At 48.1% G+C, this 22,800-nt stretch overlaps 1 protein-coding gene across 2 annotated transcripts in view; it reads left to right on the top strand.

Moving 5' to 3' along the window:
* The window catches only part of TTLL3 (tubulin tyrosine ligase like 3), a 33,313-nt gene extending 10,890 nt beyond the window's left edge, over positions 1-22,423 (top strand). For both annotated transcript variants that reach the window (XM_080991690.1, XM_080991691.1), the window contains exons 8-17: positions 1,179-1,307; positions 1,480-1,594; positions 3,515-3,640; positions 4,701-4,890; positions 6,962-7,110; positions 8,460-8,703; positions 11,266-11,701; positions 13,358-13,889; positions 17,229-17,386; positions 17,650-22,423. In XM_080991690.1, the coding sequence (XP_080847816.1) occupies positions 1,179-1,307; positions 1,480-1,594; positions 3,515-3,640; positions 4,701-4,890; positions 6,962-7,110; positions 8,460-8,703; positions 11,266-11,701; positions 13,358-13,889; positions 17,229-17,386; positions 17,650-17,799 (2,229 nt within the window). In that variant the 3' untranslated portion in view covers positions 17,800-22,423. The remainder of the gene's footprint in view (positions 1-1,178; positions 1,308-1,479; positions 1,595-3,514; positions 3,641-4,700; positions 4,891-6,961; positions 7,111-8,459; positions 8,704-11,265; positions 11,702-13,357; positions 13,890-17,228; positions 17,387-17,649) is intronic.
* Positions 22,424-22,800: the final 377 nt, after the last annotated feature.

Raw genomic sequence — 22,800 nt, 5'->3', positions numbered from 1 at the left:
AATTTCAAACACTCGTGTTGTTGTTCATGGACAAAAACACACATGGAAAAATCGGATATGTGTGCAACAAAAGAACAGTGGCTAGAGAAACTGATGAGCTATGCGGAATTGGCCAAGTTGACATATAAACTGTGTGACGAGGACAATCGTGACTTCAAGGTAGAATGGGAACCTTTTACAAATTATCTAAAAAGACAACAAAATGATCTGGACTCCTTGGCAGGCCTTGAATAAACATCCACAAATTTATTAGTTGAATATATGATAGATAAGGCAATGATACGTACAATTCTACAATATGTAGAGAACAATATGTGCAAAGAAACCAGAGAGAGGAGCTGAGGGAAGTCCTGGGGGGGAGGGAGGGAAAAATAGTAGCTAGTGACTGGACCAAGGTGACCCAGTGAGCTATATGGCTTTGTAGAGATGTGAATCTGGGTCTCCTCAATCCTAATCAGACTTTCTAACCGCTGCAATACACATGCTGTCTGTTTGATCATCATAGACCCCCTCCTTGTGTTCTTCAGCATCACCTAGATTTATTCAGGATTTGGGTTTTTTCCATTTATACATCATTTCTCAAATAGAAAAAGGTCCTTAAGTGAATGACAGTCAAATGAAAACAAAAAACAAAAACAGTAATATGAGAATTATTTTAAAAATATTTAACAGTGCAACACCATATTGTGAGATCTGCCCAAATGCTTTGGGGGGAAATGTCTTCACCTGGTGCCAAAAAAGATGACGAGGTTAATACCAGGTGGGCCTCCCTAGAGAGAACAGAAAAGACCTGTCTGGCCATTGGCACCCTCCAGACCTCCCTTGGAGGTGGCATGCAGAGAAGGGCTTCAGATGATGATCTCAGGGTGTCAGTTTTTAGGTATAATGGTCCTGAACCATATAAGGCCATATAACGGTCAAAACCAGCACTTTGAATTGGGTCTGGACAAAAATTGGAAGCCAGTGCTGTTGGGCCACCATCATGCCACCTTGTTCCAGTCAATAATTTAGCTGCCTGTTCATATTTCACCTTTCCCAACAACAGATCTGTCACCTGCACCCAGTTCCCCCCCACCTTGTTGTTGTTGTTTGTTGTTGTTGTTGTTGTTTTAACCAGCTTCTGTGCTGTTTCACTAGGCTTCCACGTTTACTTTTCACCCTTCCTCTTTCCCTGGCAGTCAAGGTTGGTTCGCAATCAGATCCCCTATTTCATCTGGACCAACCGGCGTGATGTCATTGACTGCCGCCTCCTGCGCAAAGATCAGATGATGAACCACTATGCCAAGGCGGGCACCTTCACCACCAAGGTGGGCAGAGTTTTTGCTTCCTGAACGTCTGGGCCACGCTAGCAGACTGCGAATGGCGCTTTGAGTTGGGAAAAGGAATCTGCAGGATCTGGGCCCAACCGGCTTGTGTATGTGTGCTGTGGGGACTTGGGAAATTAAGCCACTGCAAAGGCATCCATCCCTTCTTTCTCAGGTAGGGCTGTGTCTGAACCTGCGAAACCTGCCATGGTTTGACCAGGCTGATGCCGATACCTTTTTCCCACGTTGTTACCGCCTTGGAGCTGAAGATGAAAAGCATGCCTTTATTGGTGAGAACTGTTCACAATGCTCTCCTTCGGTGGGGTGGGGAAGAGAAGGGAACTCCATGACTCTAGCACAATGGGCACAATGGGATGAGAGATGCCTTATACCAGTGTAAAGGACCACCATGTTTTGGGATATACTTTCTACTTTGATGGTTTGTCTTAGTGCAGTAGGAAGTCTTGTCAAGGTGTTTAGCTAATCTCAGTAGGGGCCATGCAGTATTCTCCAAGATAGCAAACAAATGAACAAATTTGTTTCCCTAAATGTTTTCACTTTTCTACTTAAAGCAGCGGAGCTCTCAGTTTTTGCCCCAAAGTTGATTATCCCCCTTCGTTAGATGACGAATTCTCAGTCTCTTCCTTGGAGGATCTGGGAGGGATTATAGCTACTACTTTCAAGAGCCTAATAAAGTCAAGAAAACACATGTTTGACCCTCCTTTTTTGGGGGGGGGGGTATTTATAATAACAGCAACATCATCAGAGATACTTAATTTGGTTTCATGATCAGTAAGGAAAGGAAAGGTAAAGGTACCCCTGACCGTTAGGTCCAGTCACAGACAACTCTGGGGTTGTGCACTTATCTCACTCTATAGACCGAGGGAGCCGGCGTTCGTCTGCAGACAGTTTCCGGGTCATGTGGCCAGCATGACTAAGCCGCTTCTGGCGAACCAGAGCAGTGCACGGAAACAGTTTACCTTCCCGCCGGAGCAGTACCTATTTATCTACTTGCACTTTGACGTGCTTTTGAACTGCTTGGTTGGCAGGAGCAGGGCCTGAACGGGAGCTCACCCTATCATGGGGATTCGAACCGCCGACCCTCTGATCAGCAAGCCCTAGGCTCTGTGGTTTAGACCACAGCGCCCCCCATGTCCCAAGTAAGGAAAGCATTAGACCCCAATTCACACTGCAATTCTGAAAGAAAGGCATAAATAAAGGAGTAGAGCAGGGTGGATAATATTTATTCTTCACAGGAGACTGTGGAGACACACTTTGTATAGTTACAGGCACAAATCTTTCCCACAGTTTATTTCCTCCTTCCCACCCAGTTGCTTTCCCATTGGTTAGAGTAACTTCAGTTTCTATCCTACCTCAAGGCAATAGTTTTAAAATACTGTACAAAAAAAGCTGAATTAATTGGCCAATTAAAAATAGGTTATGCAAGCTAACACATATCAGGTTGCTTCTGTTGTTGTTGTTGTTGCTGTTACTATACGTGGCACTTTTCAGAGTGTCTTAAGAAAAAAACCACCCTGTCCTCATGGAGCTTACAATCTAAATGTTGACAGGACAGGAAACTAAGGAGAGGGGAGGCAAGTAAAGAAAGGGCAATACCTACCACCATAGTGTAGGATCCTGCCCAGGTAAATGGCTCCCATGCCATTAGTAGAAAGTGTGACTGGATCGTGAATGGATGTTTCCCCAGAAACATTGCAAGTTCTTGTTTGGCTTACTTTTAAATGAGTAAGATTAATCCCTGTGAAAGAGTCTTTAATAAGCTTGTAAAAAAGAAAAGAATGTTATTCAGCTCTGTGTAAATTATGTCCCATTTAAATGGTTACCCATCATGAGTCCTTAGGATGGGGTGAAATAGAAATGAAAACAAATACCGTATTTTTCGCTCTATAAGACGCACCAGACCACAAGACGCACCTTGGTTTTGGAGGAGGAAAACAAGAAAAAAAAAATTCTGAATCTCAGAAGCCAGAAGAGCAAGAGGGATCGCTGTGCAGTGAAAGCAGCAACCCCCTCTTGCTGTTCTGGCTTCTGTGATAGCTGCGCAGCCTGCATTCGCTCCATAAGACGCACACACATTCACCTTACTTTTTAGGAGGGAAAAAGTGAGTCTTATAGAGCAAAAAATACGGTACTTCCCCCCTCTGGATTCTCACCAGATAATTATGTGTCCTTCCTCCCTTTTATGGTAGAGGATTTCCAGCTCACCGCAGCCAGGAGCCTTCTCAAAGTGGTGGTGAAACGATACTGGAATGAACCCAACATGACAAGACTGGATGCTAATCAGAATGAGCCCCCAAATTTCCCAGAGACTCCAGGTAAGCGGTAGGAGCTGTGTGTTCAAAAAAGGAACAGCCACAGAGATTTCTCTACTGCCGTCTCCAGCGAGTATCTGGAGAAGGTCCTGGATGGGAGAGCAGAACGTGTGATAAATTGCCTTTCTCTTTAAATTCTTGCTAATGCCATCAGTTGTGTTCTAGGGGAGACTATTGAGAAGTGGCTATGGACTACTTCCAAAAGTGTAGTCCCCTGGCTTTTTCTCTTAAGATATTTTTCACAGCTGAGTGATCCTTCTCTTGTCTATGGTTGAGTTGGTCTTCTTTGTTTAAGAAGAGAGAATGGGGTAGAGGTGTTTGACATACAAATGAACTTTCTTTTCAATGGAGATTAGATCAGAAACTAATTGAAGCATGAGCTTGCTTCAAGTCTTCCATGTGAAAATGTCCTAAGAAAGAAGTGCTATGGAGTTCTTTATCTGAAGTGAGCTGGGTGGGTAGGTCTAGCTTTTAGGCTCTCCCAGATCACTGATCACTTTTCCCAAGTCATTTTCCAACCACCACTCCTCAGTGTCCAGCCAGACCCTGACAACTGGGAATCTGTTTGTTTGTAAAAAAAAAAGACCTAGGTCTCTGTTTGTGACTGGTTTTGTGTGTGTTGCTTTGATTTCAGCCACTCCAAGTGTCCCTATTTTTCAGGGACAGTCCTGGATTTATGGAAACCATCCTGCTTTCTGATTTGATCCTGAAACGTCCCACTTTTCTTTAGGATGTCCCTATTTTCATCAGAGAAATGTTAGAGGATATGGAGTTATGTGACTCCTGAACTATCTGACGGCAGCCCTGTATAGGGAAGTGTGTGTGTGTGTGTGTGTGTGTGTGTGTAAATGTTGGAAGCCACCCAGAGTGGCTTGGGCCACCCAGTCAGACAGGTGGGGTATAAATAGTAAAATTATTATTATAATTGAATAGAATGTCCCTATTTTCATGGGAGAAATGTTGGAAGGCCTGTGGTTTACAGGGAGCAGCAGAAACAGTATCTCAGGCAGTCTTGCTTTCTGTGCCTTGCATAACTGGCTCAACAACCCTTCGTTTTCCAAAGTCAAGCAGTACACCAGCCGGAAGAAAGGGGTCCTGCTCTCATCCCAGCTGATTGAGACTGCGATACATGCCTGCGAGGAACACATGAGCAGCTTGAGGCACCAGGACATTGACAGAGAATCTGGTTCTCCTTTGCTAATGAAAAAGTCACACTGGGAAAAGTTTCTACATGGCTACTACCAGCTAGCCCAGTAAGTATAGGAGATGCTGGAATATACCACACAGCAAAACCATCTGTTCTTGAACCCGGGAAGCCCCAATTCCAGAACTGGATCTTTGTGCAAATTTGTGTCCATTTGCATAGAGTGGAATCCACCAAGTCGACTTTAACTTGGGCAAGGAGACTGCATCTTCCGCTCGTCTCTCCACCCGGCTCTCAAAGCCCCCCCCCCAAAAAACTTTCTTTGAGGGTATTCTGAAGGCTGGAGGTAGGCAGTGGGAGCTGAAATAATGTTGCACAAGTGGAAGTCCATTCTGTTTATGGACAGCACCTGGGTGCAACCTGTTCTGTGTGTATGTGCTCATTTCACTTTAGCAATATTTGTTTCCCCTCTTTATTTTTTTGCAGAATCATTTTAGGAAAGAAGGTTTGACGCACATACAGATTTTGCATTTAGGGCGCTTGGTTTTGTAGCTTGCCCCTGACAAAAGAGGACACACTGGGCAGGACTGAACCACAAACTTTGTGTCGTTATCTTCTCTGCAGCCCCTGCCTTTCTCCTTCCTCCTTGCTCTCTTCCTGCCCTTCCTCCCCCCTCTGATCATCCTTGGGAATTGGGGTCATGTGATCACAATGGCATGAGGGCAGCCTACATAAACTCTGAAGGGACAATCTTCTAACACAAACAGGGGAATAAACTACACCTATCAGGATTACAGCAACTGGGTATGTAGAGGAAGATACAGGGACTTAAAGGGGAACTTGAGGGAAGGACTGGGGTTTGTATTGTGTAAAGAAATTTTTACTCCCTGACTACTGGAAGGTCCTGCCACATTAAACCTGGATTTTTTTCTAGGGGCATTGAGTAGAAACTCCTTGAACACCTTTCATTTCCTTCACAATTGTGAGCCAGTGTGGTGTAGTGGTTAAGAGCGGTAGACTCGTAATCTGGTGAACCGGGTTCGATTCCCCACTCCTCCACATGCAGCTGCTGGGTGACCTTGGGCTAGTCACACTTCTCTGAAGTCTCTCAGCCTCACTCACCTCACAGAGTGTTTGTTGTGGGGGAGGAAGGGAAAGGAAAATGTTCGCCGCTTTGAGACTCCTTCGGGTAGTGATAAAACGGGATATCAAATCCAAACTCCTCCTCCTCCACAATTGTGAGAGCTGGAAATGTTGCTCTATTTTCAAACAAATTTTTGCAGGAATCAGCAGACTGAGAAGTGTCCATGCAGAAATTGGTTATGTGAATTGTGTTACGTGAATTAGGCAGTTTTGCTCATCTTTATGCTCTTAATCTCTCTCTCTTTTTGTTTTTGCTTTGTTTTTAATCATCAAAAACTGGGGACGATAAATTTGAGGGCTATGTCTGAAAGACTGAAGGGAAATGACTGTCGGACCTGAGTATGAAGGCCCTAGGCATGGGAAACAATGGAGAGAGGAAAGGATTGCAGTTGGGTACTGAAATCTGAGCCACCTGGAAGGTTCTCCCAGGTGCTCTATAGCACCTGAGATGTTGTGGTTGAAAATGCTCACGTATCCCAAGCCCAGGGATGGGGAACCTACAGCCTACTCTATGTTGTTAGGCTAAACGCCTATAGGGTGGTATCCCATTGAAGTAGTTCCATCAGCACAAGGACTTTCTCTCCTCTCCTGCTTCCACACTGTCTCCACATATCCTCCAGAGGGTTGGGATAACCCCAAGAACAGATTTAGGGGGTGCATAGGGGAAGGGGGGGAGTTCATGATGCAGCCAGAAGTTCTTACGCAAATGGAACTATGTTGTTGGATACTGCCCACAATCCCTCGACATGTTGGCCATGCTGGATGTGGCTGATAGGCGTTAGGGTCTAATAATATCTAGAGAGCCATGAGTTCCCTCTGCGACTGCGAGGGCTGTAAATCTGTTAATGGTGAAATGGTCTATTAGGAGGCCATATTCTGAGATTTACCACTCGGTCATAACCGTGCCAATTTCTAGATAAAGCTGTGGTTGAGTCCGATATACAGCTTGTTTCTAGAATCGTTGCCTGTCCCAACCAAACAGATGGTGCTGGCAGGAGAAGGGGTGGGGTCCTTGCCCTGAGTGTTTGTGTTTGCAGGGAGGGGGCCCAGATGGTGCAGACGGGGGCCCACGTCGAGCGGTGCGAAGACGTCCTTCAGCGACTGGCCAAGGTCGTCCCGCAGCTGGACATGGAAGGGGACAGGAACATATGGATTGTGAAGCCAGGAGCCAAGTCCCGGGGCAGAGGTGAGAGAAGTGGTGCTTTGATAATCCAAAAGAGCATATAAGGGGGAGACTGGGGAAAGGGCTTGTTCACACTGGGCTTCTTCCTGAGCAGCGGCACCCTGACCACATCCCTATTGTGCTCTTCTTGAGTTTGCTGTTATTAAAAAATCTGGGTTGCTAAGGCACTGTGCACAACTGGTGCAGCCCTCACCCAGCAGGCTTAGAGAGGAGAGGGTGTGCTTTCTTGACACCCAGCAGCTGAAACGTGAGGAGGGTTTTTCCGGCCTCTCTATTGAGTTCACACAATCAAATGAGACAGTGAAGGCCGACTGAGAAGGGACTTGCTTACTGCAGTGAATGCAGCCTGTCTTAGTGGCAGATTGAGGTTGCTCAGAATTAACCCCCAGCTATGAATCAGCCTTATAGGGCGAGAGCCAAAGGGTTTGTTTCCTCCCCCCCCTTTTTCACTCCAAAATGCTTTTCTTTTTTGTGTTGTGACTTTCAGATCGTAAGCCCAAAGGCAGATCCTTTCCTATCATTGACATTTGTTAGCCTTTCTTAGGGTTGCCATACATCCAGAATTTCCTGGACATAGCCAGTATTCAGCCCTCAAGTGGAAATGGCAGCCCGTGTCAGTAGTGTAGATTTTGGTGATTTTCACCGGTGTGGTGTAGTGGTTAAGAGCAGTGGACTTGTAATCTGGTGAACTGGGTTCGCTTCCCCGCTCCTCCACATGCAGCTGCTGGGTGACCTTGGGCCAGTCACACTTCTCTGAAGCCTCTCAGCCTCACTCACCTCACAGAGTGTTTGTTGTGGGGGAGGAAGGGAAAGGAGAGGAGAATGTTAGCCGCTTTGAGACTCCTTCGGGTAGTGATAAAGCGGGATATCAAATCCAAACTCCTCCTCCTCTTTTTCTTCTTCTTCTTCTTCATTAAACTTTTGTGTCCAGATTTTCACTTTTTTAAATAAGGCAACCCTAGGCCCTTTCTGGAACCGTTTTTTGTTGTTGCTGCCAAAGATAAAAATGCATTATGTTAGTCCTGCCATGACAACCTGATGACCACCTGGTTATGCAGGGCTCCTGATCCTGGCATGATATGACTGCCACCTTTGTGAGTTTCACAGCTACCCTAGAAGTTCTCTTTGTTGAGTGGAGGTTGGACACCAGTAACACAAAACATGCACTTTGTGTCTCTTGCCATCCCCGCTGCATCGGCTGTGGAAAGGGTGTTGTCTACCTAGCTTGGCTTCTGCAGAAAGGGTGCCTGAGCTTTTTGCTTTGCTCTGAGCTGCTCTGATAGCAAGGATGTGGGGATGGAACGGACGTGGGTCTGTCATGACCATGAGGGCTTTTGTTTCTTTCCCAACAGGCATCATGTGCATGGACCGCTTGGAGGAAATAGTGAAGCTAGTGGACTGCGACCCCATGATTGTAAAGGACGGCAAGTGGGTGGTGCAGAAATACATTGAGACGCCCCTGCTCATCTTTGGCACCAAGTTTGATCTGCGCCAGTGGTTCCTGGTGACCGACTGGAACCCACTGACCATCTGGTTCTACCAGCATAGCTACATCCGCTTCTCCACGCAGCCCTTTTCCCTGCACAAACTGGACACGTGAGTGTTGCATTGCTTATCTTCTCCACAGCTGGATATAGCTTTATGTTTGTGGTTAGTGTGTGTGTGTGTGAGAGAGAGAGAGGGATGCTGCTGCTTTGTGAAGACTTTGTTCTCTGCTTGCCACTCACAGTCTTAAATAGTCTCGTCGATGTCCCATGAGGACCGCAGAGCCACAGAAGAGCATCTGCCTTGCATGCAGAATGGTCTCAAGCTTATGCACTGGCATCTCCAGGTAGGACTGAGAATCTCTCCAGCCTGAATCCCTGGAGAGCTGCTGCCAGTCTGTGCTGACAATACTGAGCTAGGTGGACCTAGGACACTGACAAACTGGAACGTGTCCAGAGGAGGGCAACCAAAATGGTCAAAGGCCTGGAAACGATGCCTTATGAGGAACGGCTAAGGGAGCTGGGCATGTTTAGCCTGGAGAAGAGGAGGTTAAGGGGTGATATGATAGCCATGTTCAAATATATAAAAGGATGTCACATAGAGGAGGGAGAAAGGTTGTTTTCTGCTGCTTCAGAGAAGCGGACACGGAGCAATGGATCCAAACTACAAGAAAGAAGATTCCACCTAAACATTAGGAAGAACTTCCTGACAGTAAGAGCTGTTTGACAGTGGAATTTGCTGCCAAGGAGTGTGGTGGAGTCTCCTTCTTTGGAGGTCTTTAAGCAGAGGCTTGACAACCATATGTCAGGAGTGCTCTGATGGTGTTTCCTGCTTGGCAGGGGGTTGGACTCGATGGCCCTTGTGGTCTCTTTCAACTCTATGATTCTATGATTCTATGACCATAGGCGCTCTTCTAAATTCTGCAGGATCATCCCAGTTACAGTGGTACCTCAGGTTACATACGCTTCAGGTTACACACTCCACTAACCCAGAAATAGTGCTTCAGGTTAAGAACTTTGCTTCAGGATGAGAACAGAAATCGGGCTCCGGCGGCGCGGCAGCAGCGGGAGGCCCCATTAGCTAAAGTGGTGCTTCAGGTTAAGAACAGTTTCAGGTTAAGTACGGACCTCCGGAACCAATTAAGTACTTAACTTGAGGTACCACTGTATTATTCCCGGGTAAATAGTTTGTGAACTACAGCTCTGACCATTTAAGCAGATTACAGACCTGCCTGAAACCTTGCGAAGCTCCATATATGTTTTCTATGTGAGAGTTTTAATTCTCTCTTGATAAGGCACCTTTTGAGGGCAATGTGCCCTGACGAGCAGGTGAGAAATCTGTTGCGTGAAATTAAATAAATCAGCGCTCTTGTGCAGACCAGCGTGCTCTGTAAACATTGCCAAAGCAACTTGACCAGCTTAATGTAACCAGGGAAAGGCATGTGACGGTAGCTGGCCGCTGAATATCTTGGAGAGCCCCAAGAGAGGGCAGCTGAGGGTGGAGAAGAAATGGAGGGTGGGAGAAAGGAAAAAAGAACTGGTGGTGGAGGAGTGAATATCTTGTATGAGCATGAAAAAGGAGTTGGGAGCCTGGGTGTGGTTGTAGTAATAAGGAGAGAGTGTTTCGGGGAGGGATGAAGATAGGACTTGTTCAGAGAGCCACAAGGGCGCTGTGGGGCTAAAGTAGAGGGAGATGAGGTTTTTGGGGAAGGGAGAATGCAGAGCAAAGCAGAACAGTCATGCCTTGAGCTTTGCTGGAGCCTAGCAGGGGAGAAATGCCCAAGAAGTACTGTGGTTACCACACTGGTAAGTCAGCCGTCGTGGGCAGAGCTCTTGTGAACAGGGCTTCTTTAGAATGCAGAATGAGGCTTCTTGACAGCAGCACGTACAGGGAAGAAGTATCTGAAATATACTCGGAGTCGAGAGTGGATTTCATTGCTCTTTATTCAGCTCATAGTGGGAAGAGGAATGAAAGTTCCCCCAAAGTATCTGCTTTATATATATTATTTACACAATGGGCTGCACATGCTTGGCTAATTCCAGAATTCTCCTGTAGGCCAATCAGGTTGCGGATTCACTTCCACCTGGAGCTGGATTGGGTGGCTCCTGCAGACCAATCATACTGCTGCATTGTTCTAGGACCAATCAGACTGCTGCATTCTGAATCCTATTGTTCTAGGACCAATCAGGCTGCTTCATTCTGAATCCTATTGTTCTAGGACCAATCAGGCTACTGCATTCTGAATCCTATTTTTCTAGGACCAATCAGACTGCTGCATTTTGGATCCTATTGTTCTAGGACCAATCAGACTGCTGCATTTTGGATCCTATTCAACTCAGTACATAACAGTATCCCTGATCACCATAGATGGGAAGGAGTTGAGAATGGGGAGCAGCTCAGTGGGCGAGCCTCTGTTTTGCATGAAGAAGGTGCCATGTTCAGTCCCCAGAATCTCCTGGTAAGGCTGGGAAAGCCTCCTTTCCAAAATCCTTGAGTTCCACTGCACTCTTGCCCCTATAGATGACGCTGAGCTAGATGGGCTGATTTCCTGTGTTCCTATTGTGGTTTAGCAGGGATGGAACACACACCTCCTGGGTCCCAATCCTGTATTGTTGCCCGATGCACCTAACCTCTGCCCCTTGTGGACTGATCTTACCCTCCTCTCCAACCCAGCTCCATCCACCTGTGCAACAACTCCATCCAGAAGCACTACGAGAACTCGTTGAACCGCCACTCTGAGCTCCCCCGCGACAACATGTGGTCGTCTGAGCAGTTCCAGGCCCACCTGCGACAGATGGGAGCCCCCGAGGCGTGGTCCACGGTGATTGTGCCCGGCATGAAGGCCGCGATCATTCACGCCATGCAGACCTCGCAGGACTTGGTGGAATTCCGCAAAAACAGCTTTGAGCTCTACGGCGCAGACTTCCTCTTTGGAGAAGATTACCAGCCGTGGCTGATTGAGATCAATGCCAGCCCCACCATGGCAGCCTCCACTGCCATCACTACCCGCCTTTGTGCCAGCGTGCAGGAGGACACCTTGCGTGTGGTCATCGATCGCAAGTACGACCGCAACTGCAACACGGGAGATTTTGAGCTCATCTACAAACAGGTTAGTGCACAGGGCCCAGCTGCCTTAGCCTCAGGGACTGGGATTAGCTGCTTGGATAAAGCATCTCCCCAGTCTGCCTTATTTGCCTTGCACTGGCTCTGCCCCCCTTTCCTTTGGGTTCTTGCTCTGCCACCATCTGGTGGCCTTCAATGCAGATGGCTCATCCTTTCTGCACTGAGGGTTTGCAGGCTGATTGGGTGCCTGAGGAGCCAGCTGGCAGGAATGGCCAACAGAAAGCTAAGGGCGCTCATTCAGAGCTGTCTCCAGTGCCTCATGGAATGGGACAGGACCTCAAAGCAGGCCTGAGTTTCTTCTCTACGGAGTGTGCCTTGATTGGTTGGGAGGCGGCACCACACACAGACTTCTCCTTTCTTCCTATATATATAGAAACCTAAGGCTGTTGTCATGCTTTGCAGTTCACGTGGCCACCAGGAGGTGACCATGCCAACTCCAGTATGACGAACACAGGCAGGAGAGCAAGGAAGCACTGCTGGTGGCAGCTCAGGAAGGAAGGAGAGGCACTTCACAGAGCGGTTTAGCAAGCTGTTATGAAGCATCTCTTGCCCTCTGTTGAAAGGCGTTTGGGGTTGGGATGCACTGTGAGGGGAGGAGCAGTGTAAAGAGAGTGGGGCTTGGTCAGGTGTGGAAGAAGGGCAGCTGGCAAAGGGGTTGGTGGACAGGCCGGGTGAGTGGAGTTGCTAGTCTAGTTGCTAGTCCAACCCCCTGCAGTGCAGAAATCTCATGCTCTTCCTACTGAGCCTTCCAGATTGGAAGCAGACACTGTTCTGAATGCACCTCCTGCAGAACTGCAGTGGATGGTCTCCTCTGGGTCATTCTGGTGTGGCTTTGCATCAGGTGGAGTTGGATCATTCCTTCACTCTGGTGCAGAAACGCTCCAGAATTACCTATTCCTGGAGGGGGCTTATGGGAAGGAGCATCACAGGACCCTTTTAACAATTCGGTTTTTTGAAAGCACCCTAGTGGTTCTCTGGAGACACGCTGTAGCATGTATGCAGGCACAATTTAGGAACAGCTTCTTTGGGCCTCCTCTGTACCAGACACAGATGGATCCTGGGGACCATTTCTGCTTGATAACAACAACAACAATTTATTATTTATACCCATAGCTGTCAACTTTTCCCTTTTCTTGCAAGGTATCCTATTCGGAATAAGGGAATTTCCCTTACGAAAAGGGAAAAGTTGACAGCTATGTTTATACCCTGCCCATCTGGCTGAGTTTCCCCAGCCACTCTGGGCGGCTCCCAACAGAATATTAAAAACACAATAAAACATCAAACATTAACAACTTCCCTAAACAGGGCTGCCTTCAGATGTCTTCTAAAAGCCAGATAGTTGTTGTATTTCCTTGACATCTGATGGGAGGATGTTCCACAGGGCGGGCGTCACTATCGAGAAGGCCCTCTGCCTGGTTCCCTGTAACCTCTCTTCTCGCAGTGAGGGAACCACCAGAAGGCCCTCGGAGCTGGACCTCAGTGTCCAGTGATGAAACCATATCCCCGAAGCCCCGTCTCAGGATATCTCTCCAGCCTTGTGGCAGCTTTGCAAGCCAGGGCCGACGAGAATCCCTGCTGCCCTGCCCCTCTGAGCTCGAGGGGTGCTCAGCAGTCTCACCCGGTTTCCCTCATCTCCCCACAGGCAGCTGTGGAAATCCCTCAGTACGTTGGCACTAGCCTTTTGGTAGAAGGCTCCACCGTCAAGAGGCCTCCGCTCCAGAGAAGCCCCGTGCCCAGCGACGCCAGGAACAGCAGCGGGCCGCAGCCACCCAAGCCCAAGCTGATTTACCGGCGCAGTAACCAGGATACGCCACGAGCCCCCACCCCGTGCTGGGCGTCCGCCAACGGCAAGGCGACCGAGCCTGCGGCTCCTGGGAAGGAGAACAAAGCCCGGGAGAAGGCGCCCGGCAGCAAGGTCCCCGATTCGACCTCCGCAAGGTTCAAGCTGCCCAGCAAGCTCAACGTAGACCCCCGCAACCGGAAAGTGCTGATGGCCCATAGCATGGCTACCACCACGGTCGTCCCGGGGGGCAAGTTGTCCGGCCCGGCTCAGCTCTGTGCCACGTCCAGCTCCCAGAGCCTAACCCCCCAGGAGACCGCCCTCCACCAGGCCAAGGATCCCAAAGGCGCCGGCGCGGTGGCTCCGGTGCCCAGCAAGGCAGCCCCGATGCCAGGTAGGGAGCTGTGGCTGAAGATGCGGCCGCAGGAAATGGGTTCTCTCCCCCTCTCTCCTGACCTGGCGGCCTCTCGCGCTCCCTTCTCTCCCGCCCACCCCGTGAAGCTCAGGGTGCAGCAGCACCTAAGGAACTTGATGCACAGCATACCTGTGCCCCCAAATCCCCCGTCCCCCCCAGGCATGGATTTAGCTTCAGCCACCGAACTCACTGCCATCAGAGCATCTATGATCAGGAGGCGGCAGCAGAGGGAGGGCAGGAGCCCCCATTGACCCAGGAGCAGCCCTCGTTCGGGGCTTGTCGCCGCAGGCAGGAATCATGCTACATATATATAAATAGATATATATATTTATAGGGTCTGGGCAGCACTTCTCAACGTGGGGTTGTATGGAGAGGGAATCATGTTTTCTTAAGAGCTAGACTCTCCATTCCAATAAAGGACTTTAAAGGAACGTTGGCCACAGTGTGTGATGGCAGGGAGTGGGCCAGAGGAGGAGGTCGGATGAACCGCCTTTGGCATTTGTGTGGAGGGCAAAACTAAGGCTCCGTTTGCTGGGGGCAAGGCGGGCAGGGAAGTGCTAGGAGCCAAGAGCAACACAGGGACTAAGGGAGGTGGAGAGAAACCATGATATGAAGGGAAGAACTTTGATTCCAAGGACACCCGGGAGGCAGAGAAGGTTCTCAGGATACAAACAGTTTCCCACAAGTATACAGTGGTACCTCGGAAGTCAAACAGAATCAGTTCTGGAAGTCCGTTCGACTTCCAAAACATTCAGAAACCAAAGTGTGGCTTCTGATTGGCTGCAGGAAGCTCCTGCAGCCAATCAGAAGCCCCATCGGACGTTCAGGTTCCAAAGAACGTTCGCAAACCAGAACACTCACTTCTGGGTTTGCAGTGTTTGGGAGCCAAAATGTCCGGGTACCGAGGCGTTTGGGATCCAAGGTATGACTGTATTTAGGATCATTTGCCTTTTTTGAAATGGATGTTTTGGGACGGGCCATACCCACAATGGCAGCCATTTTGCGAATGGGTCCTCCCCTTACCCCCCTGTCGGCAGCCATTTTGTTTCTTTCTAAGTACATTCCCAATGTGCCCCCCAGAACCGAAAAGTTGGCGACTCCTGATGTAGGGATTGCTTGGTTCCAAGCCCACTGGAACAGAGCGGGCTGAATCTCAGACAGAGGAAATTATGTGACTTGAGAGATCAGAAGCATGTGGGATTTAGGCAAGGAGGTCCAAAAGGCTAGCCCATGGGCATCCAAGCAGGTTGCCCAAACAGCCAGTTGAACAACCCTGCCTTGCAACCCACAGCCAAGCTCTGCAATACATGACATTTACCACCATCCTCCCAAGTCTCTGCCTGGCTAGCCGTCCTCCCTACCTTGCTACTGATTTTCTGCTACTGTGCTGTTGTTTTTGTCCCTGCCATTTGGGTGGCATTGTGAAACTTGCCCTCCCCTCCTCCCTGTGGTTCTTCATCTCCATTCTTAATGCATCAGCACACTTCTTGCCCTTCTGTCAAACTTTTATGGTCAAGTAACCACCCATTTGGTTGAATTTAGTAGGAATGTACAACAGTATATACCAAATATTTCTTCAAGGACTGAAGCAGAATGCATGAATAAGCCACTGACTAGCAAAATTCAGGTGACCAAGCTGAGGTGGTGTGAGAACAGGATGCTGAACTTAGATGGGCCCTGATCCAGCAGGCTCCTCTTGTGCTTAGCTTATCCTAAACATGATCCTAAATATCATTCATGGTTAGGGATGCTCTTTAATGAAAAAAAAAAGTTTTTAAAGTTGGCCCTTTTCACTCTCATGAAATTCCTTATCATCACAATGGACTCCTGCTTATCCCTCTTGAGGCATTCATTGTTTTTGTGTGTTACAATCATGAAAGATACATGCAAGCCCCTCTCCCTGCCGGAAGTCAAAGTCCTCTTATCAATTAGCCCTCCATGAGTTAAAGGACATTTTTCAGAAGCAGGCAGTTCGCCATATAAATACTGGGGGTTGTATTAAACTTTTACTTAAAAGTTGGGCTGGATCCAACTAAGTAGCTCTGCTATTGATAGCCAGTGCAAGGACTCCGGCTAGCACATTGGGACTCCCCCCACAACCCCCCCCCCAGCAAAATCAGCTGGGGGTGTGTGTGTGGTTGGGACCACCCCAGAACAGCACATGGGGGGGGGGGGGAGTCATTCTGTCAAGCAAACAGAAATGTTTGCACTTCCAAAAGGTTTGTTTTAGCGTGATGTTGAATTCCTCCCATTGAAATTAATGGCCATTGCTAATGTAGGTCCGTTAATTTCAATGGATCCACTCTGAGTATAATTGAGTATAACACAGAGAACTGGAATGTACTAGAAAGGGTAGAGTTTGCCATTGGGCCCTCGTAGCCTCTTAAAATAATCGGTCAAATAGGTTTTGTGCCTCCGAGGCCATTGTAGGCTTGCCAGTCTTCTTTAAAAATACCCTTTGCCTTTAACACTTGTGTGATGGACTGAATCCAACAGGTGAAACTTGCCTTGTCACTGAATTTCCATTCCAAGGGAATGCCTGTGTCTTTAACAGTTGCATGACAGGCCAGAACTGATAACAATATACAGCACTGGTGTGTACAAAGTACACACCCACTATTCTTCATGTGCACAACAGAGAGGTGTGAGCAGACCTGGAACACAGGGGAATGTTAAGGTTTGCAAACATGCAAAAAATATATATATGTAGCTTTGCTCAGCTCATACAACACCATGGAGACAGTTGGACTCTCTCGTTTTCATCAGACACCAGCCTCCTTCAAAGCTCTTGCCAAAAGTATTGCTTCCTTTCACCGTGTGTTGTGCATTTAAGCTCATTAGTGGCCTAGATTCGAGGCAATTCATCCCTGAGGAGGGCTCAAGGCTCACAGGTTGAGATGAGTGTGTCTTTCAGCCCACAGGTTCTCAGTCAGGTGCCTGTCCACTGTGGTGGGCCTCTTCCATGGTGTATATGGTATGTTGTGGCATGTCCATGTCTCCCTGCACTGACTGCTGCTTCTTGAGCCTTGGCTTTGGGGCCTGCGAGTGGCTGTTGGGGTTAAAGTGCCGTGAGCTTTGCATGGGCTCGTTTCTTCCCTTCCTTTCCCCTGCTGTTGCAAAAGGAGCTGGGCCAGGGCTTTCCTCTCATTTTGGAGGCCGTTGCACAATTCTGTTTTGGGTTGTTTTTTTTGCTTTCTGCCAATGGCTAAAAAGTGGCCATCCGTCTGCGCGGAAGGGGCGCTCTTTTTAGAACGTTTTAGAGCTTTCCGGGGTCTCTCAGCATCAAGGCAACGTGCTCTATTATTGGTTCCTCCCCAGGCCTGGCTGCAATTCACAAGCTCCCCCGCCTCTTCTGCAACGGAAAGGCCATGGCAAGTTGGCAAGTGCTGTGCGGCTCCAGAGCTGGGCCTCGGCGGCGGCTTCCCAGAACTCCCAAATTCTTCTACCGCAAGGTGGTCATCTCATGCCAGGCTCAGGTATACACCGAGTCCCTGAGTGCTCACGGGACCACACTCCTGCCCCGAGAAGCCCCACTGACCAGCATCGCCCCTCTCTGCCTGCCGCCTCCTGCATCTCCATCCTTGGAGGCTGTCGAAAGCTGCTTCCCTCTGTAGAACACATCTTGCAGCTTCGAGCAGGAGCCAAGAGGTCACCCCACACACCCCACACCTCCTCTTTGGACATGCTTCCCCCCTCCCAGTCCAGTAACCACTGATCCTTCCCTCACCCATATGTCTAGGATGTGCAACACCTGCCACCCCAGGTACCAGCTTTTGAAAATCAGATGTCTGTATTGCCTCCAGTGGGGGAAAAAGGAGACTATGAAACCACATGCAATAACTCCGCCGCGGCAGGCGACTCGATGCCGTCGGGCTTGGTAAAAATTTGAGAAGGAACTCTGGGAGAGTTGCACGTAGAAATCCACTCTGGCTTGGAACTTTGAGAAGACCTCTAGTGGGTCGTGCGGCGCCCGAATCAATTGTCTATAGATTCTAAAGCCGACCGGGTCTCTCTTCTTCTTCCCCGAAACAACCACCAGGCTGCAGAATTAGGTTGCTCCTAGGCTCTTCCCCATCACACGATTGATAACTTTTGGAAATCTTCCAACCATTGATGTGAAAAATGGAGCACCCTGGGAGACCCAGCAGAAGGCGAGAGTTGCAAAGCCATGGAGAAAGAAGATCAAAACTGCTGAGAGCGAAAGAGACCCGTTAGGTCATTGGAGGGCTCTATCTCACATGCTAAAACAAAGAACCATGCTTGCTGCCCTCTGCCTTTGTCAGTCCTTAACCCAGGGATCAGCATCCGGTGTGTCCGGAGCACAACAGGGCTCCCCGAATCTGACCACTAACCAGCGCCCACGGCTGCCAATTCGGAGGCAAGAGTATATGTGCAGAGGAATTTAAGGTTCATGAAGCTGGGGGACAGCTAGATACCATCTATCATGTCCTCAAAATAGCTTCCCAGTAAATACTAATTGCTAACCAGGGCATTAAACATGGATGATAACCTGGCCAGCTTTTAAGTAACCAGCCTGTAAATGCACAATTGTCTCTGACAATGAGAGATTCGGTGTAAAAATAGGTGGTGGACAAACAAGAGAAATCTTAGCTTTACTACCAGTACAGTCGTACCTTGGAAGTTGAACGGAATCCGTTCCCGAAGTCCGTTCGACTTCCAAAGCGCGGCTTCTGATTGGCTGCAGGAGCGTCCTGCAGACAATCGGAAGCCGCGCCAGATGTTCGGCTTCTGAAAATCGTTCGAAAACCGGAACAATCACTTCCGGGTTTTCGATTGTCCGGGAGCCGAAACGTTCGAGTTCAAAGGCGTTCAGCTTCCAAAGTTCCACTGTACAGGAATTTCCAGTGCTATTTTTCTAGAAAAAAGAGGTGCCGGAACTTACCATGAATGCCTCCATTGTTCTCTTAGAAAGGCAATGGTGAGAGGTGCTGGAACCAGGTTCCAGCGAGTTCATGCTGAAAAAAAGCCCTGAAAATTTCTTTGGAAATTTCTTTAAAAAAGGCTTCTAGGAACGGATGCTGGGTGCTGGGTTATGTTTTTAGCATTTAAATACATACATTTTGTGTGAAATTACTGATCTAGGGCACAGCTTCCCATAGGCCCCATTATAAAAGTAATAGTCTTGCAGTAGGTTTCAGGTAAGATTGTCGATTGTCACTCTTCCCACACCCCTTCCCACACCAGTGGTGCTCGTGTGATTTTTACAGCTACCAGACCATCAAATTCAGCAGATGGTACTCCCGTCCCCTCATCAGTGAGATTTAAAAAAACAAAAATGAGCTCTGCAGGATCATACCAAAGGCCTGTCTAGTCCAGCATTCTGTTCTCACTGTGGCAAACCAGTTGCCACCAACCCAAACAAGACACGAGGGCAACAGCCCATCTCCAACTTGCAGTCAGTGGCAACTGGTACTCAGAGACACAGAGCTAGCGAGACCCTCCATCAATTTGTCTCATCACATTAATCCAGAGAAACTTTCTCCTCTTGAATTCTTGCTAGTCAGACAGGGTGGGGGGAGGCAAACCCAACCTTTGGCTAAAAGATGCTCTGTTTAACATACCAGGTTTTGGAAATTCTTCCCTGACAGAAGGCAGAAACGAGAGATAGTCATAATTTGTGTGTCGAGTCTACTGTGGAAGCAAGCACCGCATTTCAGACAAATGTACAAGCCTCTTTTGTTCCTTACGTTTGCACTAGGCGTTGGATCGGTACAGCACCGCCTGGTTGGTTCTTGTGTAGATAAACAAAACCGCCACCCTACATTTTTAGAGCAATCAAACTGCTGCATTAGCCACACCAAAGTGGTTTCCCTGGGGTACAAGCCTGGGCAGTGAATGTGGAGGTTCTGGGCTGCCAGACAAACAGGACTCCATCCTTGGCCACGCTGATGCGTTCCAAAGGAAAGCAGAGCCGTACATTGGCACCAGCTTGGCTGCAAGAGTTACCAGAAGGTGTTGTACAAGGCACCACCCAACCCACTTAGGGACTCCACTCTGGATTTGTGTAGGGTTTACTCCTTAGCCTTTTCTTCTCCTAAAGATATCCCGCCAGGCAGAGGTGGTTTAGGTTCAGTGTTTTCCTTCTCCTAGATGGGCTGCCTTCAGGGTTCAAGAACAACCCCACCCAAGAGAACAGAGGCTCTTCTGGGCTGCCAATAGCAGCCTGAATCTTTTTCTTTTTTTTAAATCCTGGCTGTAGAAAAAGGAAATAGCTATTTTATTGGATTAGGAGGCATTTCATACTTGGCTTGGGGGTGCAGAGAGGGCAATATGCTTCTCTACTGATGCCCTGCCTTCTTTCCTCTCCGCTCATAAAACTCTCTGGCCAGTCTTTGCTTCACTTCCTGAAATTCAGTTCCCCGCGTGGTATTTTAGAGTCACACTGGGGCATTAACAAGGAGGCAAAATTCAGGACTGTTATCTTTATATATAAAAATCATGGTAAGCGTACTGCTAGTGAAATTTGAGGTGTGGATTTGGGACTGGGTCCAGCCTTTGTTCTTCCTGTGCACCCCCACCTGAACTTACCGTAGCTCCTGCTTTTGTTCCCTCCTTCCTCTCCACAAAACATTGCTGCCACCTCCACAATCGCTTTACCCTGCCACCAGGCTTTAGGAGCAACAAAATGGTGCCTGGCAGCTGGCGGATTCACATTCGTTTCTTCAGAGGGGATAAAACTGTTGGTGCCACCGTGACTCTTCTGTTCCGGAAAACGGGGCATTAACCCCCCCCCCTTCCGCTCCTGGAATTCCCAATGTCGGTTTTTACCCAATTAACTGTGTTCCAGGTTGCAGCCCAGTTACATTCGTCATATAGAACTCAGTGGGAAAATTCAAAGCCGGCTCTCTTTCCCTGCTGGGTTCTGCTAAATACAGTGCAACACAATTCTGGGAACTGACATGCGGAGGGAGGAAAAGCCAAGAGCGGCACTTCAGCCTATCACCCCCATGGCCAATGCAAAGCACATGAAAGCTCATTAATTTACCGCGTAGAACCAATGCAGGCTTTGTTAAATGCCTGCCTTTGAGGGGGGGGGGGAGAATAGGTGTGTTAGATGGCTCGTGGATTCTGGGTGTATGTGCAAAAGGAAATGTTTTAATAACCACACAGTTTGAGTTTATAGATCCCATAGCCTTCTAGCAGGTCTCTCCCATGGTTTCAGCTCGAAGTGGCGCTAGAAATGAAGACATTAGTTCCTTGTTCTAGGAAAGGGGTGACTGATTCCAGCGGCTGCAGTCCATCAGTTCATATCACAGTGGCCATGCCAGCTGGGCTCCAACATCGGGAGAGCCACAGATTCCCTGTTCTAGGACGTGGCTTGGCTCCTTATGGCCTCTCCTCCATGCTGAGGTTCCATCCTCCTGTATGAAGCTCTACACAACAGACCGCCTCTGCTCATGCCATGACGGTCTCAGTGAGCAGGTTTGGAGCAGCTGCTGGCTAGCATTGTTCTTGTATTAAAAGGAGATGGAAGAGAAAGGGAAGGAGACCACAGCTTAGTGGCAAAACATATGCTTGGCACGCAGAATGCCCCATGTTCAATCCCTAGCATTGCTAGTTAAGGGATTTCAAGTAGAAAGGTTGGGGTCAGATTTTTCTTGAGACCTTGAAGAGTCATTGACAGTCACCATAGTCAGTATTGGGCTAGATGAACAGATTTAGTTTGACTTTGAAATAAAGGAATCTTCCTATGAGAGTATTCTGGGTGGCTCTCCTCTGGAAATCCACCTGAATCTTACCACCTTCTGGAAGATTTTTTTAAAAAATTACTTTTATTATTCCATATATTTATCTAGGCTTTGGTTATCTAGTTGTGCCGTATCTTTTTGTTACAATACAAAAGCATGCTATAATTTGTTTTTACCTTGTTCTTACTCAAGCTTAAGGTTTTCATTTAAACAAACAAAAACACAGCCCTGTTCCCATACTTGCCAGCAGCCTGAGACAGAGTCATGTAGCAGGTAAACCTTTTTCTCATATACAGAGGGGCAGGAAAAGCTCCATCTGTTATATTTCAATATGTCAGACGGCCATTAAAGCAAGCATGGGGAAATATGTGGTCCTCCAAATGTTATGACTTCAGCTCCCATAAGCCCCAGCCATAGTAGCCAATGGTTGAGGGTGATGGGAGCTGGAGTCTACCAAATTCTGGGGGGGCCACAGATTCCTTCTCTACCCCACTGCTACTCCTGCCATTAAGGGGCAATGACAGTAAAAAAGCAAGTGGCAATTCCATCCACTCTCCAAACGCAATGATTAAAGGCAGGAAGTGGAAGCTTTGATGCATCTCTTTTGTTGCTCATTGTTCCTAAACCACTGAAGAGAACCAAGAATACAAGTTTTGTGCGGTTGTGTTTGACATTTGTACAGCTTTCCTTGGCGAGTCTGTTTTTAAAAAAATATTCTTTACGTCGATGGTATCTTGCTGGTGGAGTGGGTTTGTGGATTGCAGTTTGTGAAAGAGAAATAAAACTTCTACCTTTGGAGTCTGATCTTTGTAGAATTCAGTTTTTCACGTTCTGATCAAAGGGGCTGGGGATTGATTTGTTTTCTTTAAAATGGAGGACATTGAGAAGTCTGTCATTTATACGGAATGGTAAAATCTGAAACTTGACCACGTTACAAAGAAACCACCAAACAGTCTTGGCAGGCTTTGCTTGTGCTAGTATGAGATTTTACTGGAATGGGAGTAAGGCTCATTTACGGCACCAGTGGTGCTCAGGGCCGTAGTGTAAGAGAAGAGAACATGTTCTTCATGCAGTAGAGACCAGGTTCAGCCTCTAACAACTCCAGGCTGAGCCCAGGAACACTTCTATCTGAAACCCTGCAAAGGCTCTGCCAGCCTCTGGGCACAATACTCAACTAGATG

This window comes from Podarcis pityusensis, assembly GCF_964106645.2.
Source record: "Podarcis pityusensis genome assembly, chromosome: 2".
Taxonomy (NCBI): domain Eukaryota; kingdom Metazoa; phylum Chordata; class Lepidosauria; order Squamata; family Lacertidae; genus Podarcis; species Podarcis pityusensis.
This window is presented reverse-complemented; position numbering and strand designations above follow the sequence as displayed.